The sequence below is a fragment of the Falco naumanni genome, chromosome 13 (genome assembly GCF_017639655.2).
Source record: "Falco naumanni isolate bFalNau1 chromosome 13, bFalNau1.pat, whole genome shotgun sequence".
Taxonomy (NCBI): Eukaryota; Metazoa; Chordata; class Aves; order Falconiformes; family Falconidae; genus Falco; species Falco naumanni.
In genome coordinates, this window is record NC_054066.1 from 1893096 (window position 1) to 1907110 (window position 14015).

At 58.6% G+C, this 14015-nt stretch overlaps 1 protein-coding gene across 5 annotated transcripts in view; it reads right to left on the reverse strand.

Moving 5' to 3' along the window:
* IGF2BP2 (insulin like growth factor 2 mRNA binding protein 2) overlaps positions 1–14015 on the reverse strand; it is a 30874-nt gene that overhangs the window by 2965 nt on the left and 13894 nt on the right. The window contains exons 6-18 of one of the 5 annotated variants that reach the window (XR_005830543.1): positions 12440–12712; positions 8234–8368; positions 7609–7731; positions 7190–7325; positions 6872–7000; positions 5920–5943; positions 4428–4493; positions 4145–4261; positions 3797–3871; positions 3430–3561; positions 3015–3128; positions 2322–2490; positions 811–1687 (exon numbers count right to left, since the gene is read on the reverse strand). Coding sequence is in view for 3 of the 5 variants with exons in the window: in XM_040612437.1 (XP_040468371.1) it covers positions 2395–2490; positions 3015–3128; positions 3430–3561; positions 3797–3871; positions 4145–4261; positions 4428–4493; positions 5920–5943; positions 6872–7000; positions 7190–7325; positions 7609–7731; positions 8234–8368; positions 12440–12712 (1420 nt within the window). In the remaining 2 variants the exon portion in view is untranslated. Of the gene's footprint in view, positions 1–810; positions 2491–3014; positions 3129–3429; positions 3562–3796; positions 3872–4144; positions 4262–4427; positions 4494–5919; positions 5944–6871; positions 7001–7189; positions 7326–7608; positions 7732–8233; positions 8369–12439; positions 12713–14015 lie in introns of those variants that run through there. The other 4 variants (XR_005830544.1, XM_040612438.1, XM_040612437.1 and 1 more) reach the window with 4 other exon arrangements.

Here is a 14015-nt window from a genome sequence, read left to right on the forward strand (position 1 = left end):
CGCCAGGAGCCCGGCCATTCCCAGTGCCAGGAGCCCAGCCACTCCCATTCCCAGTGCCAGGAGCCCAGCCATTCCCATTCCCAGCGCCAGGAGCCCGGCCATTCCCATTCCCAGTGCCAGGAGCCCAGCCATTCCCATTCCCAGTGCCAGGAGCCCAGCCATTCCCATTCCCAGTGCCAGGAGCCCAGCCACTCCCATTCCCAGTGCCAGGAGCCCAGCCATTCCCATTCCCAGCGCCAGGAGCCCGGCCATTCCCATTCCCAGCGCCAGGAGCCCGGCCATTCCCATTCCCAGTGCCAGGAGCCCAGCCATTCCCAGCACCAGGAGCCCAGCCATTCCCATTCCCAGTGCCAGGAGCCCAGCCACTCCCATTCCCATTCCCAGGAGCCCAGCCATTCCTATTCCCAGCACCAGGAGCCCAGCCATTCCCATTCCCAGTGCCAGGAGCCCGGCCATTCCCACCACCCGGGGCTACGGGGGGCAGCAAATACAAAACCTGATACTTTTCTTTGTACCACTTGCACTACAGGTGGGGACGGGCCTTTTTCTGTGCCCTGCACCTTTCCAAAACACGTCGGCGTGACAAGTGGTGCGGCTGTGGCTTGGTACAGCTACGCCTGGCAAGGCCCGCAACCACTGCCCTGCCCCCCATCCCCCGCGAAAAAGCCCCCCCCATCCAGCCCTGCGCCCCAGCCCCAGCCCGGCTCTGGCTGCCCCGCGAGAGGGGGCGGCCGGGGGGAACCCAACCCCCAAACTCAGCTTGGCTGTGACCAACTCGAGGCACTCGAAAGAAAGCAACGGATAACAAGCTCAGGCTCGTTAGCTGGATATATTTCACTTTTTTTCGTCTGTTTTTGTTGCTGGGTTGGTTTTTCACAGAACACTCCACAGTAGAGGAAAAGTTGCAGCCCGGGGGTCCGGCGCTGGCCCTGGCCCCTCACCCAGCACACGGCACACGCCGGGGCCACGCTGCTCTGTCCCTCCTCTTGCCCGTCAGGTTTCACCGCTTTCAGTTATTGGGCTTCTTTTTCTTTCTACCCTTTTTTTTTTTTTTTTTTTTTTTAATGTTTGGGGGTGGGTTTTGTGGTTTTTTGGGTTATTTTTCTTTTTTTTTTTTTCTTTTTAAACATTTCTCAAGCTTTCTCTGAAGGAATGGCCACTGGCTCTCAGCTAGCAGAAGGAGACTACAGAAGAGCTCTGGGACACGTGGGATGGTTTCCTTCTCCTGCCTCGCAGCTGACTTGGTCAAGATCGTTTTCCAACTTGTTTTTTATTAAAAAAATAAAAAAATGCTCCAACTATCAGTTTTACAAGGCATACAAAATCTCTAAAAGGGAGACACAAGCGCAAGGTGCTGAGGTACGAAAACCTGAGGTAGTTTTTGTGTGTGTGTATGCGTGTGTCATGGGGGTATGTGTGTTTTGTTTGTTTTTTTTTTTTAATTTTGCTAGTTTTTCCAGCCCTGGGCTGATAACCTCTCATCAATCTGCTGGGTTCTCCCCCTCCCCTCATTGTCCCCTCCTCTCCCTGCAGCGGGGACCCGTCCCCTGAGCTCCCTGCTCAGGGATGCGGGTGCCAAGCGCGGCGGGGCGGGCGGTGATGGGAGAGGGGGGGGTACGGACAGACAGACAGACAGACAGACAGCCGGAGAGGGGGACAGGAGGGATGCAAACCCCAGCTCTGGACTCTGTGAAGCAAAGAGGAAAGGGTGTGTGAAAGAGATTCCTCTTTTAGGAGACGGTATCCCTTCTGTTGGCTCATACAGGCACTGCTCTTCTCAAAGCCCTTAAGAAATCACTTTTGAACACTCATTTAATATTTTCTTTTTCTTCCCCTGCTGGCAATCCTACATCTCTGCTCTACTGTGCATTAGAGAACCAATGGACTAGCTCCGTTCCTTAAAACTCTAGAAAAGCCTGCTTTTGCTAAAAACAACCATCCCCCTCCCCCGACCCCTTTGAAATTAAAAAAAGAATTAAAAAAAAAAAAAAAATTCTTACGAAACTTAAAAATCAGCGTTAGTTTCATTATCGATATATTAATTCTAAAAATCGAGGAGCGCTGTGCGCTGCAGCCCCCCACGCCGGGCAAGCTCCCCTCGCCGTGCCTGGATGAAACAGGTGGCTTTTAGGAAATTAAAAATAAAAATCTCTCTCTGCCTATGTTAGTCCAACTAAAGGGATAGCGTCAGGAAGCGACGGAGTAAGGGGGAGGCTGCGGGATGGAGAGAGCCCTCCCCGTACCCCTCCGCTGCACATCCTCGCAGCGCCCTGGCCACGGGGTGGGGGGGCTCGGGGGGGTCTTTGGTTTGCTCCCCTGACCTGCTGGGGGGTCCGGCGACGGCAGCGGCGGGGTTACATTCATCGGGCGGTGCTGGCCGGCACGGCGGGAGCCTCACTTGCTGTGCTGCGAGGCTGGGGCTCCCTGAGAGTGTTTCTGCTCCTGCTGCTTCACCTGCTGTACGATTTCCCTGATCTTGCGCTGTGCAGTCTGCGGTGGGATCGAGAAGCGGGCGTCAGGGTGGGCACCGCGCGCAGCCGCTCCCCCCAGCCACAACAGCACCCTGCCGCTCATCGCCCTCCAACTTTTAATATTAGGGGACAAGCATGCAGTAATTAAGGATATGCTAACGAAGGAGCCATTCTGCTCCCGCACAGCTGCGGGTGGAGCACTGCCGGGTTTTAACGGGCTGCTTCTGTCACTCCTCCAGAGCCCGGGGTTTGGGTGCTGCCACCCTGCTCAAGCACCCTCAAGAAGGGATGCGGGACCCTCCTGCTGGCACTGACACCAGAGAGGAGCCGATTCACACCCCGGGCGTCTAAGACACCATCAAGCCAGCCTTTAAATCTAATGCTTGCACAGCTGGGAAGAGCTGCCAGAACCCTTAGTGCATCCCGGGTGCACAGGAGCCATGCGGAACAGCTGCAGGATGCCCAGGCAGCGCGGTGCTCGGCAGCTTTCCTCGGTGGGTTAAACCGGTTGGGAATATTGGAAAGACCACAGCCAAACCTTACCTGACTGGCAAAAAAATGCCCAATGATTTTAACGATGACCTCCTCGTTCTCGTCTGGGGTTTGGTCTCGCGGCACAATCACTTCTGCACTGGTTAAATTTTGCAGTTCGTTTACCTGGAGCAAATGACAGATCCCAAGGTTTGGTTGTGGAAGAGCCAAAATCCTCCCCTGCTGGTGTCAGCCCTGGCTCCGAGCCCGCGCGCAGCACCAGGCTGCCATGGGGCGCACCCTGTCCCCCTCCCTGGGACAGTCACCGCCCAGTGAGAGCCACCACCAGGACATGGGGCTGGGGTCAAGACCTTGCCGCAGTCACCGAGCACCTGGGCTTTGCCCCCCAGGGCGGGCAGGGGCGATGGGTGATGCCCAGCTCTGCAGTCCTGGGGCAGAGGGGAGCATCCCCACACCCCCCACCTACCGTCTTGCCACCTTTGCCTATCACGCGGCCGGCAGCGAAGGAAGGCACCTTGATGTGGGCTTCAAGCTTCACTTCTTCTTTCGGGTTAAAGAAGTTTTCCTCTTTCAGCTTCCCAAATATTCGCCCCTGGGCCTGGAGAGCGAGACACGAGGGAAGTGAAGCCATCGGGCAGCAGTTCTGGCAGTGCCTCTGTGCCCTCCGTCCCTAGGGGCGATGATGTACCGATGTCTGGCAGCACCAAAACCACGGTACAAGCAAACAGCCCCCCAGCACTCAGAGGGAGGCAGAGCCAGGCTGGCAGCACAGCAGTGACCAAAGGGATGCTCTCGATTGTCCCTCAGCCGCCCCCACCCCGTGGCCAGCGCACCTTGAACTGAGCCTCGGGCGGCCCCGTGATGATGACCATCCGCTCGCTGGCATCGGGACCTTCTGCTGGGGCGATCTGCGGGGGGATGGGGGAGGAGGAGTGTGAGCAGGGCCCCGCTGCGGCAAGACCTCCCCCCGTGCTGGATGTCCCCCCATGCAGGAGCATCCCCCTACATAGGGGCATCCCCTCCCACCCAAGCACGGGTGATAACCGGAGTGTCACAGGACTATGTTTGTACTAACGTGGGGAGCAGCATCGCTCCCCGATGGCTCCCGTTCGCTGCCCTCAGCAGCAGGAAGGGGAAACAAGGCGCAAAGCCTGGGGCCAGCCCCGCAGCACCCTGCTCACCTTGATGGAGGCACCAGCAAACCGTGCCAGCTGCTTGATATGCTGCCCCTTCTTCCCGATGATGGCCCCCACCGCCTGCGTCGGGATGAACAAGTTCACAACCTCCTGCTCCGGCAGCTGGCAGGGGCACAGAAGAGCCAGACGGTCAGGGGACCAGCTGGACTGGGGTGGGGGTTGCCCCCCCTGCCAGCACCCCAGGGCAGCGGCTGCCCCCCGGCCACATGCCCACCCTCCCACGGTGCCCGAGCAAAGGTCTCACGGAGGGAGGTGCCGGGGCACTCACGGGGTGCTGATGGGGGAAGGCGCCAGCTGGGGTGGCTCCGTACAGACCCGAAAGGTATGCAGAGCTCTAGGGCAGGAGAGAAAACAAGGGTCAGTGACATTCCCAACGTGCCAGGCCCCTTCCTGGCCGCCCCCAGCCTGACATGGAGCAGCGTGCCACCATGAGCCTGGCAGGGACACGGGGACAACCCTTCAGCCCCCTGGAACTCCCCCCGGGGAGCGCAGGTGCACATCGGGGCGAGCTGCAGCGCGGCTCCTGCGTGAGCACAGCGAGGCTGGGAGGTGGATGGGGGCTCCCAGCTACCCCCAGCCCCTCCCTGCTACTATTTTTTTGGCTGTGTCCTACTACTGTTTACAGCAGAAAACTGGCCCCTACGGCCTTTCAGAGCAGCCACAACCCTGGAAAGCCAAAGCCCTGCTGCAAAACCCTGCAGAGAAGGTGGGGGTTTGGCGAGAACCAAGCGAAATGTCTGGTTTGGCTCCAATTTCCACCACCGTTTCCCTTCTCCAGTTCCAAGAGAAGAAAAAGCCAAGGCTGAAGATGTTCTCCCAAGACCGGGGCTGGGGACAGGGAGAAAGCCGTGGGTCTCTCCACGGCACAAAGGGGTGCATCCCAGCAACCCAACTCAACTCCGCTTCAACTCTTCAGTGTCTCAAATACATCAACGTTTCTCCTGGCAGCAGACACAACTCTCTCCCGCTCTGGATGCAAGCGCAACCAGTTGCTACCTGCAAACCACGGTTATTTGGGCGGAGAGGACCCAGCTCCCCTGCCCGCAGCTGACGTGGCTCTTGCTCCCAGCCCTCTACTTAAACCTGCTGCGCTGAGGTTTACGCTCTCCCTCGCACCGAGGTCATGCTCCCTGTGCCCACCCTCTGCTCCTGGCCACAGGCTGCTCCACGTCTCCTATACCATCGTGTCCTCTCCTGCCCAGCTGGTCCTTGCGGCCAGCGTGGGCACCGAACCTCCCCAGCTCCCCCCGTTCACTGTGAGGCTCCTTCCTCATCTTCCATCCTCGCCAGGTCTCTAGAGCTCCAAGAGCTGAAGCTCCAGCCACCGGTCCCAGGTCCTGCTGAGGACACGATCAGAAATGACCACTCTGAGGTGTGAAACACGAAGTACTTGAGGGGAAGGAGCTGCCGTAGAGCCAGGCTGGTTCCTGTTAGGTATTTTTTTGGCAGCTCCTCGGTTTACTATAAAAAAAACAACAATGGCAGAAGCAACTGCTCCTCTTGGCCTCGCCAGGATGGCTTTAAAAAGGCCACACAGACGCTGCCCGTGAGGAGACCTGCCTGGCTCCGCTCCATCACGCCAGCAAACGTTCCAGCAGACCCTTCCCAAAGGCTGCGCTCATGGGGCGGTGGACGCAGGAGCAGCCCCCCACCCACCCCCGGGCTGGCAGTGCAGGCAGACCGAGGGGCCCTCGGTGCCTCCGCGGCCATCGCACCCACCACGCTCGTCCAGCCCTCTGCAACGCCAGCCTGGCACTCACCGTTCTCCTCCGACCGCTCTGCTGCTGGCGTCGCCAGGAAAAGAAAACAGCACAAGTAAATTAACCCGCGTGCCGGTCGCCGTGCAGCCAAAGCATCCCAGCAGGAGGATTTAGAGTCTAACGGAGACTGACCACAGAGCCTGGTCACCCTGAGGGTGTTCTCCAGCTGCCAGCAGGCTGGGGGTGGACCTTCTGCCTCAGCACTCTGGCCGGCGTGTCTTCCTGACACTGGACCATGCTGCCAGCGTGTGACCTCAGTGGTTTTAAAACTGCCTCCCAGGCTCGCTTTGCCGCAGGTCGCGCAGCCACAGCATCCCGAGGAAGAGGAAACCCCTTGCCTACGAACTCAGGTGACGACTGGCACCCAACAACCACAACCCTTCGGGCGTAGGGCAGGGATCAACGCTGATGGCGCTGGTTGCTCAGGGTGGGCTGCTCATCCCCCTTCACCCTACACTCCACGTGCCCTGTGACGATGCTGGTGGGTTCAGGTGGCCACCAAGACCAGACCCGCAGGGCACAACCCAGTCCACACCATCCCAATCCAGCAGTGGCTTTGGGCTCAGGACTGAAGACCACCTGTGTGCGTTTTCCATGCTGGCGTCAGCACAGACTGCCCCCAGCCACCTTCAGAGACCGGCAACCTTGGGACACAGACGGTCCTTAAACACGGGTTAAACCCAGCTCAGCCCACGGGGATGCAGCTGATCTTCCCAGGGAGCTAAATCCAAGGAGCGACGAGCCACACTCATTCACTGTCTTCTCCACTTTGCTACTGCAATGAGCATCTTCCCCAAACGGCCAAGAGCCAGAGCTCCTGTTCAAGGCTCCCCATGAGATGGCACCTACAGCCACCGTGTCCACCCAGACTCAAGAGCTACAGCAGCAGCGTCCAGCGACCACTCTGCCCCCAAGAACGCGTCCCCCACACCCCAGAACTTCTTGCACTTACTGCAAACGGGTGGCACGGGGTGGCCGCTGCAGCCCCTCGGGCGCCCGGGGTGGATGGGAGCATGGACAGCCCCGTCGAGAAGATGCCCAAAGCACTGAGGTTCAGACCTGGGATCAGGTTGGCTTGTTGCTGGGAAAGCAAAGACGTGGAGAAACGTGTAAAAGGCGGAGCGGGGTTCCCACCGCAGTGTGGACACACGGGGTGAAGGCCTGCCGCCAGCCCTCGCCCTGACACACCGGCTGCCCCCCAGTTGTCTCCCAGCCGCCTCAGCACGGCTCTGAAGCGGCGGCATCCCAGGCGGGAGGGCTGGGAGCTTACATTGACGGCCACCACGTCGTTCTCGTAGGCCTCACGCAGCTTCTTCATGATTTCCACTTCGGCATTGGAGCACGCCTCCGTGCTGCCCTTCACCGTGATGGTCCGCTCAGGGTTATAAATGGTTAAATCCTGCAAGCTACCCCACAGATACATCCAGAGGCACGGTTACATTTTTTTCCCCCGGTTAAAAAATGAAAAAAAAAAACCAAAAACAAACCACTGGAAAACTAAACTCTCCCAGAGACAGCAGGGGACCACACGCCCTCTTCCCTGCCCAAGCCCACCATCCACCCGGGATGAGGAACACCCACCCGGGATGAGGAACGTGCATGAGAGGATGCAACTGCTGTTTTCTGGCTCCTCCGCTGCCCGTACCGTGCTGGGTAGAAGGGGATGGCTTGGTGTTCACCACGACTTACGGGGAGATGGTGATCTTCGTGCCTGTGTCCTGCTCGATCTTCTTGAGGTTGCGGCCCTCCTTGCCGATCAACCTCCCCACCAAACTGTTGTGTGCTAGGATTTTCAAGGGAATCTCTTCTGCTCTAAAATGGATTAAAAAATAAAATCTAAATTTCCACCTGGCCAAGAAACCAGTTTCCAGCAACGGGCACTAACGATGGGGTGGAAGGAGCAGAAGAACCACCACCGTTTCCCCCACTGTATCTCCCCATCTTCATATAGATCCATAGCGAGGATATATCAGGCTCTAGCCCTATATATAGAACAACATATAGAGAGAACAAAAAAGTCCTCGGGGACTTCCCCAGCCTAGGGGCACACCTGTATTTCACGGGGGTTTTTGTTCTCCAAGTTTGCCTACATGCTCTCTGGATCCCACCTGAGCTTCTGGTCTCTACAGCACTGTCAACCCCACCACAGAGAAGTCACGAAGCTCTCAGTCATTCACTCCATCCTGAAACTCCCAATGCCAGCCACTCCCCCGGGGGGTGGCAGGTGACAGAAGACGGCTGCTTCTCCACCGATGGCCAAATTTACCTCTCGTCCACCAAACCTGCCCTTTTTGCTGAGCCAAGGGGCACTTACGATTTAGTTTCATCAGCCTCCTTCTGCATGATATCAAGGATCATGCGACAGGCTTCGGAGCACCCCTCTGGCGTGGCATGGATGGTGATGGGCTTTTCAGCGGCGCCAGCGTTCTCCTTCCGATGGATGTCAACCCTACAGCGAAACAATCAGCAGAGAGGAGCCCCCTGAGATGTGTCTGGCATGTCACGAAGGCTTTCCAGAGCTCAGGAGCTGAGCCCGCTGTTGGCAGAAAAGCTCATTTCAACACCTGCTCAAGCTCTGGGGGGAACCTGGGTCTTGCTGACAGACATCTACCGTCACCGGGTCTCATGCAAGCCCAGGCAGTGTCTCACTTCGGTCGGCTTAGATCAGATTTGAGCTACGTTCACCTTTACGACCTGAAGTCTGCCCGGGAGCTGAGGGATCTCAAGCAACGTCAAACAATGCATCAAGAGGGGACGGAACCAATCCTCAACTGGCCAAAGCCCTGTGCCACCTGTCTGTCATCTCTGATGCCAGCCTGCCTGGAGCAGGAGCCTGGATTAGAGGTCTCCAGAGGTCCCTTCCAACCTCAACCTCTCTCCGCACAACACCCGAGGCTGCCCAGCAACTTGCCACAACCATTGCGTGTTGTTTGGGACAGAGAGACAACTTACCCATAGGCAGCGTGTGTCACGACACGGGGCCACACGTCAACAACAGCGCTCGTACTCACGCCCTTCCGCGGGAGACCAGAAAGCTCTCCCTTGCGCACCGGCAGGGACCGCGCTCTAGCTCCTCTGGTCCTCCCCTCAGCTCATGGCGGGGAGGAGGCACGTGCCTCCAGCTCGCTCCTCACCGCTCAACCGTACCTGGCAAAGCCCTGAGAGAGAGGGAGAGAGGAAAGCAGGGTAGGAGACTCCCACACGTCAACCACGCGTCTTGGAGAACAGGGGTAAGCGACCGTTCTATCTTCTCCACGCGAGTCCGCGCGCTCTTCCCACCGGAGGATGATGCCGTGCAGCCGTCCTGGCATTGGACACCCCCTTGGTGTCCCCATCACTGCTTCAGCAAGGGCCAGGCTGGCCCACATCTTCTGAGAAGATGCAGTAGCGGCCGCTCAGCCACTCAGTGGATGCCACCAGTGCTCAGCTCCAACACGGTGCCCTCCAGCCACGACTCTGTTTTCACAAGAGGTCCCCATCCTGACCGGGATCATTCAGGGGTGCTGCTGTGCATGCAAGGCCAAGGGTCGTGGTGCAAAGTCACCCCTAACCAGCACATTTGGATGCTGCAGGGTCACGGTGGGTTTGCACAGCTCAGCTCTTCCAGGAGCTCAAGAAAGCGTGTAGGAACAAGGACGCTTCATCTACAGGTAGAAGGGAAGCACGTGGGTGAACCTTCCCTGAGATAAGGCGGGAGCCCTTGAACCAGCTTCAGAAGGGACCTCAGGGTGGCTTCATCTGAGCACCGAAGGTGGAATGAAGACAGAGTCTGATCCCTTTTGCAGGCCACCTCTCTCCAGATCTCCTGTGGCTTCAGCTAGAGCTGCTCAGGCAGGAGACTGGTCCTACTTGGACTGTGCAACGAGGTGCTGGAGGCATGGGCACCGCCGAGCTCCCCCTGCCCTTTGGTTACGTCTACAGCACCGTGACCCAGCTGCATGCTGTGTGACGCCCTCCAAGGCGCTCCCAGCTGTGGAGCTCCATCAGCTTGACTTGGAGGACCTGCTCCTTCAGAGGCAGCACCCAGCAGACGCAGGGACACCTGCTGCCACCCCCTCCACCAGGGAGAAGGTAAACGCATCACGACATGCCATGAGAGGCGATGACAGGCCCATGCTCCAGAGCGGTGCCACAACATCGCACCGCATTGAAGCTCCCAGCTGGGGGGAACCGATGAGGGATCCATGGCTGCCCCAACAAATCCCACAGACAGGAGTCAGGTAGCTTCTTGAACCCGGGAGCAGTAGAGGCTGGTGGAGATGAGGCATGCAGCTGAGACTTTGTACCAAAGAGGGGCCAAGAGCCATGGATGGGCTGAATGGACGCACCAATGTGATGAGTACCCTGGACAAGCCCAGGAGAGGAACACAGGCCAGGTGTCTGGCTGATCACCAACCCATCCCAAACCCGGACGTGTAGGTGCAAGCTCAGTTTGCAGAAGACGGGGCGCCAGGAAGGGGCCGCTGCACTTGGGCAGGTTCCACCCTGAAGAGCTGGAGGGCGGAGGAGAGCTTTGGGCTTTCCAGCACGTCCCACTGCTGCACAGCTCCATTCCAACAGGAGGATGGAGAAGGAGACCCTCAACTCCCTCATCCCATCAGCAGCTGTGCATGGGACCCTGGGGTGCTGCAGGCAGGGGAGACAACAGGGACAGGGCAGGTTTTCCCCTGGTGCAGCAGGAAAAAAACTCCAAAACACCTTATGGGGGGCTGGGAACGCTTCAGAGCGGTGGCCGTGAGGGACAGCCCTCTCAAGGTGGACACTATGGTCTGCATGTAGGGTTATCCTGGCTCCATGGCTGCTTGGTAGCAACGGTCCTCTTCTTATCAAGTTACAAGGGCTGCGGCTGCTGTGGAAGGTTGTCTGGGAGGTGAGCTCTTGGTCTGGACACCTCTTCAGCCAAGGAAGAAGATGGCTCAACCTAGAGACAGTTTTGTCCCCTGGAGCTCAGGAGCATCTCTAGGCACTTCTAGCATCTTCTCTAGGGGAAGAGAGGGGCGAAGTCCTACGTGACCAGAGGAATCCAGGACCCAGCGTCGCTCTGAGCAGGAGCAGGGGCTGGGCAACAGGATGTCACCAGCACCCTCGTCCCCAGGACTGTCACACCGCTGGGTGAGCGTGGCCCGAGCCGGGGCAGAGCAGCCGGCTGGCACCCCAGACTGAAGGCAATGGTCTCCTGCGACTGCCCAGGCCGGGTGCATGAGATGCCCCTTGCCCAAGGCTGGAGCAGAGGTGGTGGCCCACCACGGCACATGGCCTCCTTGGCAGGGCAGGAGAAGTGAGCGCATGGAGCATGGCCTTCCTCCACAGCACCAGGTCTCCAGGGCAGGCTCAGGGACACAGCCCACGAGGAGGGACAGCTCAGTGGCAGGAACTGCCCCAGGCAGCAGCGTTTGGCCTCGTGGTCAGAAGAAACCGGCGGCTGGTGCCGGCCACCTGCCTTGCCAAGCTCAGGGCTGGCAAAGGGCCACCTTCCAGCCTTGGGTGGCAAGGACACAGCTACACCTGCTGCTCATCACACCAGGGGACTCACCTGGTGAAGAAGGGCTTCTGGCCAACCAGGACCAGCTCACAGCTACTAGGTGGCCACATCCTAGGGCTAGCCAGGCTCAAAATGCTCCTCTCCCTACCACCTGCCCCCTTTCCGTACAAACCTCTTCCCACAAACCCAGTACTGGGGTTCGGTTTGCTGGGCTGCGGAGTGGCGCGTCTTCCTACCTCCTGCTCAAGCAGACACGCTATTACCAAATCATTTGCCTCTAAAAGCTTCTCTGAGAACTAGGATGCCCTGGAGGACGTTCTGGTAAAGGAGTCCTATGTCCTGTGGGATCACTGGGTTCAGGATGATGAGCATGGGAGAAGACAGCTTTGGGTTAAACACAAACAAATCCAGGCAGGAGCAAACCATGCAGGAGAACCATGCAGAAAATCAAGAGGCGAAATCAATGTGAACATCGACAAGAGAAACATGGAAAACTTTGGCAAGACAGTCCCCCCCCTCCCTTTTTTTTTGGGTTTGGTTTTTTTTTTTCTTTCTTCAAAAATAAACATATTAGAAGGCAACAAAAGGCTTCAAACCGTTACCAAAAACCCGTCCTCCTCAGGGCAGCGCTGCCAGTGCCCCTCTCCCCCCCGACAGCCCACACAGGGCACTGCAGGATGAGCGAACCCCGAGCGCGAGGACCGCCCGGGCACCGACCGCTGCACCTCGGATCCCCCTTCAGCACTGCGCCCCCAAACTTGCCGTTTCTCCCTAAAACCTCGTCCCCAGCCGTCCTTGGGATTAGGCTTTAGAAACTCACTACTGGCCTTTCGGAATGTGCATCCCCCTCTTGGCACTACCCAGACCAGCCTGGCCAGCAGGAACGGTTCAGGACATGGGCTCTGCCACCACCCCACAAAGGCTGCACCCCAAGAAAACAGCACTGGCCGGCACCCAGAAGCCCTGAGCGCATGGAGGACCCATGCCAGGGACCTACAGCACCCTACGGAAGGAAACAAAACCATTCGAGGTACTTACTTGGACTGGGTTTGCTTAGTAAGGTTCTTTATGGTCAAGCCCTCCTTTCCTATGATCGCACCAACAAACTGCGTGGGCACCAGCATCCGCAGTGGGAAATCGAGCTGTTTGGGCTGCGAGGAGCCCCCTGGGGAGGAGCCCCGCTCCCTGGAAGAGTGGCCCCCACGACGGGATCGCTGCGGGGGCGGAGGGGAGCTCACCTCTTCATCCGGGATGTAGGAAATCTTGAAGGAATAGTTCTCAAACTGGTGGTCACTCAGCTTCTCAATTGCTCTGCAAGGCAGGGAGATGTGGAAGGTGGGGAGGGGCTCTCCGGGGACGGGCAGCCCCCCCAGCACTTGCCCTTGTAGACCGTGGTCCCTCCCCAGTCTGGAGAAGGTGGCCGCGGGAAGCCAAATCCCCCCGCTTTCCCCGTGCGGGGCAAACCCCACGGGTGGGACAGCGCCAGGGCTGGCACATGGCTTGTGCCCCCAGCAGAGGTGGGACGCCAGCCTGGGGATCTGCCCCTTCACCTGGGGAAAGCGCTGGCCAGGAGCTATCCCACAGCGCGGAAACAGCCTCGTGGGCTTTTTGGACATGGAAAAGGTGACGAGAGGGGCTCCGAGCAAGAGCTGGCACTCCGTGGAGAAGGACGTGGCACAGGATACCCTTCCAGCGGGAACCCCAACTCCCTTTCCAGTTTGGTGAGGCTGGGCATGCACCACCCGGACCTTCCCGTCACCCCAAGCCCCTCCTCAGCAGTGGGATGCTCAACCATGAGTCTGCCAGGACTGCTGGGAGCGGCGACAGCATCAGCCACGCTTCTTCCCTCCGCTACCGCGTCTCGCTCTGGCTGTTCGTAGGCAGGTGTATGACCCCACCGCTGCCAGCGGCTGCACCCAGCAAGGACCTCTGCAGCTTCACCGTCCCCTTCCAAAACCAGCACAGCACCCCGCCGGCTGAGCTCTCCGCCGAGGTCTTCCCTTCACCTGTTCCCAACGCAACGTGCTCTAAGTCACACACACAGACCCACGAACCACCCTGGCCTTTCCTCCCATCACTCGCTTCTGTGCCAAGCTGCTGAGCACCGCCTAAGACAGGCATCAGTCCAGCTGGATGCGACCCATCACAGCATCTTCCCTTCATGAAGCCTCATACCCCAGAGCGTCAAGCACTGCCGTGTCGGTGAGACTCCGTCTTCCTTTCTTGCCACCCATCCCAAGACACAGCAGCTCATGGCACGTTTACCTGTGGTCCGTGGCACCTTCGAGGCTGGAGCACACCCAGCATGGCCACCCCAACAGGGCCAAGTTAGACTCTCCTCTGGCCTCCTGGACCAGCAGATCATTCTTCCCATCTCTGTCACCACAAGGCCAACCTGGTGATGGGTCAACTCAGATGGAAAGTTGCCGGAAAGTCCATCAGCAAACGGATTCTTGGCAAAGGGTCTTCCTTGCATGGGGTCTGCCTGGCTCTCGGTCATACCAAAAATACCCTGGCCACCAAGTGTGAGATGTGCTCACCACTTACTCGCAGCTAACTTAGGGCTGGTGTCCAGCACAGGGCTAAAGTCTCTACAAGCCTGTAACAAAGCGTT